Consider the following 2,639-nt stretch of genomic DNA (forward strand, 5'->3'; position numbering starts at 1 on the left):
CCGGGTTCAAGTGATTCTCCTGTCTCAGTCTCCCAAGTAGCTGGGATTACAGGTGTGCACCAATACTTCCGGCTAAATTTTTTGTGTCTTTAGTAGAGACAGGGTTTCATCATGTTGGCCACGCTGGTCACAAACTCCTGACCTCAAGTGATCCACCCACCTTGGCCTCCCAAAGTCCTGGGATTATAGGTGTGAGCCACTGTGCCCAGGCTATTTTATTGTTAATTGATGAATAATATATATATTCATGGGTACACTCTGATATTTTGATATATGTATATATTGTGGAAAAATTAAATCAAGATAATTAATGTATCTATCACCTCACCGACTTATCATTTTTTGTGGTGAGAAAATTTAAAATCTACTCTTTTAGCAATTTTGAATTATACAATACATTATTATTAAGTATAGTCACCATGCTGTGCAGTATATCACTAAACTCTTTTTGTAAATTTAACGAAAGGTGCTGGCCCTCTTCTAAGTAGAAAAAATATATAATACATCAATACACACAACAATTTGTACACAATACTGGATTCTCAGACTGTCAATAGGGTATCATTTACTCAATACCAAGACACAATTTAAGAGAAAAATCATGATATTTAATGAACATGTTTCAAAAAATTTTAAATAGGTCTAATAGATATCCCTATTCTTCAGTGAGGGAAAATCTATCATCAAGTTCTTGGTTTGCGACACTGGCTTGGAGGGCTGAAATGTTAGCTCAGAGATGATGACTATAAGCTCATGCATTCTAGTATCCCTGAACATGTGACTTGTATAAGTTTCGTAACTGATTTTAATGCTGCATTTGTTTTAATTTTGCATATTCAATGTTAGAACTTTTCAAAGACACTCACATTGTATATATTAATATATGATTTATGTAAAAGAGTCTATACTTAAATACCCTGAAGGGGAGAATTAATTTGCATTCATCACACCTAAGACAAATAGTACGAGTTACTTTTGGAAATACTGTAACATATATTTGTTCAAGTTTCCGATAATAAAACTGCACATGGATACGAACACTAAGGCCAAATTAACAAAATGAAAGGCACATAATTGAATTGTGAGTATGTTGCAAACTTAAAAGTTTGACATCTGTAATAAAAATTAGGAGAATTTGATAAATTTTCTCTTTGATATCCAATAAATGTTTTATAGGTGAATGTGCTGATTGTTATAGTCAGAACCCCTTTTATTAGATGACCAGCAATGGAAATAAGCATATATATTCAGATCACTTTGGGCATTTTTATTGCCCAAACCCCTCTTCTAAGTTTATGAATCCCCCATAATGTTTTCATATATAATTTTATACCAGCACGTGATTATACTATTTTGAGGAAGAAAACCAAACCTTTTGGCTTTGTAATCTATAATAAGGAGTTAAAATGTATTAAGGAAACAAAAGCTTTGTCTTGTGATATTGTCTGCTGCTTCTATGGTGGTGTTATGTAACAAGAACACGAATAATAAAAATATTAATAATAAATCTGACTAACTTATTTATAGTGCATTAACAACAGGACAATTGGAAGGAAACACATAAAGCAGGAAAAGTGTCCTCTAGCTATTTTCTCTATAGACTAGCATTGCTTTTTTTTTTTTTTAATCTAAGAAATTTTATTGCTCAGAACCTTCCCTCCCTGGGCAATGGCAAGAGCTTCGGAGACCAGCCCTTGGAGACAGAGTCAGAGGCACCTGGGTGGAAAAAAGAGCGAGCGTGTGGCACATTTGGTCCATTGTCGCGTGTGGGTATGGCAGGGGGAGAGGGGACTCTAGAAGGCTCTGCATCTAGGGCCTTTGAGGGACTCAGATAGGCCTCCTTGGGCAAGGCTCACATGCCAAAGCAAAGCAGACGAGGCCAGCCAGGCTTGGGGTGAGAGCTTAGTGCCTCAGCCTTGCACTGCGGTTCTTGGATCTTCCAGAAACTGAGCCACATCACGCCCACGTTGATGGCATAGGTGGTGATGCAAATGATGCAGAAATCATAGAGCACGAAGAACAGCATCCAGGCCAGGTAGACTGAATCAGCAAGAGACACCGGGGATCTCAGCAGCAGCAGGACAGAGGCCCAGAGTGTCCTTAGGCAACCTAACAACAGCTGTAGCGAGTAGAAGATGCAACCGAATATGCTACTGGATTAATTGATTGAGGATGCTGCCCTTTCCCAGCACGTGCTCTACCAGCCCGAAGCCCATGCCCCACCTGGAGGAAATGCGCGAACAGCTGATGGCGGTGCCCACGTCGCAGAGCGCGTGGTAATACGGGTCCCATGGGCGCACCGCCTTCACGTGCAGCTCGTAGAGCGAGAGCACTAAGTCAGCCAGGCAGAGCATGAGCCGCACCCAGCCAGGGCTCCCCCAGGTGCTGCCCACATCTCCAGGTCCCGTCTGAGGCGCCCACGGAGAAAACCAGCCACGGAGCAGGGATGGGGCGGGGCCTAGCATTCCTTTTCTTCTGATTAACAAATTTGTACATGAATGAGAAGAATAGTTAAATTGTTTAGAGCTTTAAAGTTTTCTTATTCAATATTGAAGTTTAGGTTTTTGGTATTAGACTGCCAATTTACAGGGAATTTTTAAATAGAGAAGGAATAATTTTAGCTATTCCTGGGAAAGACT

General features: G+C 40.1%; 1 protein-coding gene across 1 annotated transcript; it reads right to left on the minus strand.

The window, feature by feature from the left end:
* Positions 1–2,045: 2,045 nt before the first annotated feature.
* LOC105714782 (vitamin K epoxide reductase complex subunit 1-like) lies at positions 2,046–2,354 on the minus strand. The gene is made up of 2 exons (XM_021670460.2): positions 2,224–2,354; positions 2,046–2,109 (listed from the first exon to the last, which is right to left on the minus strand). The coding sequence occupies exons 1-2, from the start codon at positions 2,352–2,354 to the stop codon at positions 2,046–2,048; spliced, it is 195 nt and encodes a 64-aa protein (XP_021526135.2).
* Positions 2,355–2,639: the final 285 nt, after the last annotated feature.

The sequence above is a fragment of the Aotus nancymaae genome, unplaced genomic scaffold (genome assembly GCF_030222135.1).
Source record: "Aotus nancymaae isolate 86718 unplaced genomic scaffold, 86718_ANA_hifiasm-v0.15.2.pri h1tg000058l, whole genome shotgun sequence".
Taxonomy (NCBI): domain Eukaryota; kingdom Metazoa; phylum Chordata; class Mammalia; order Primates; family Aotidae; genus Aotus; species Aotus nancymaae.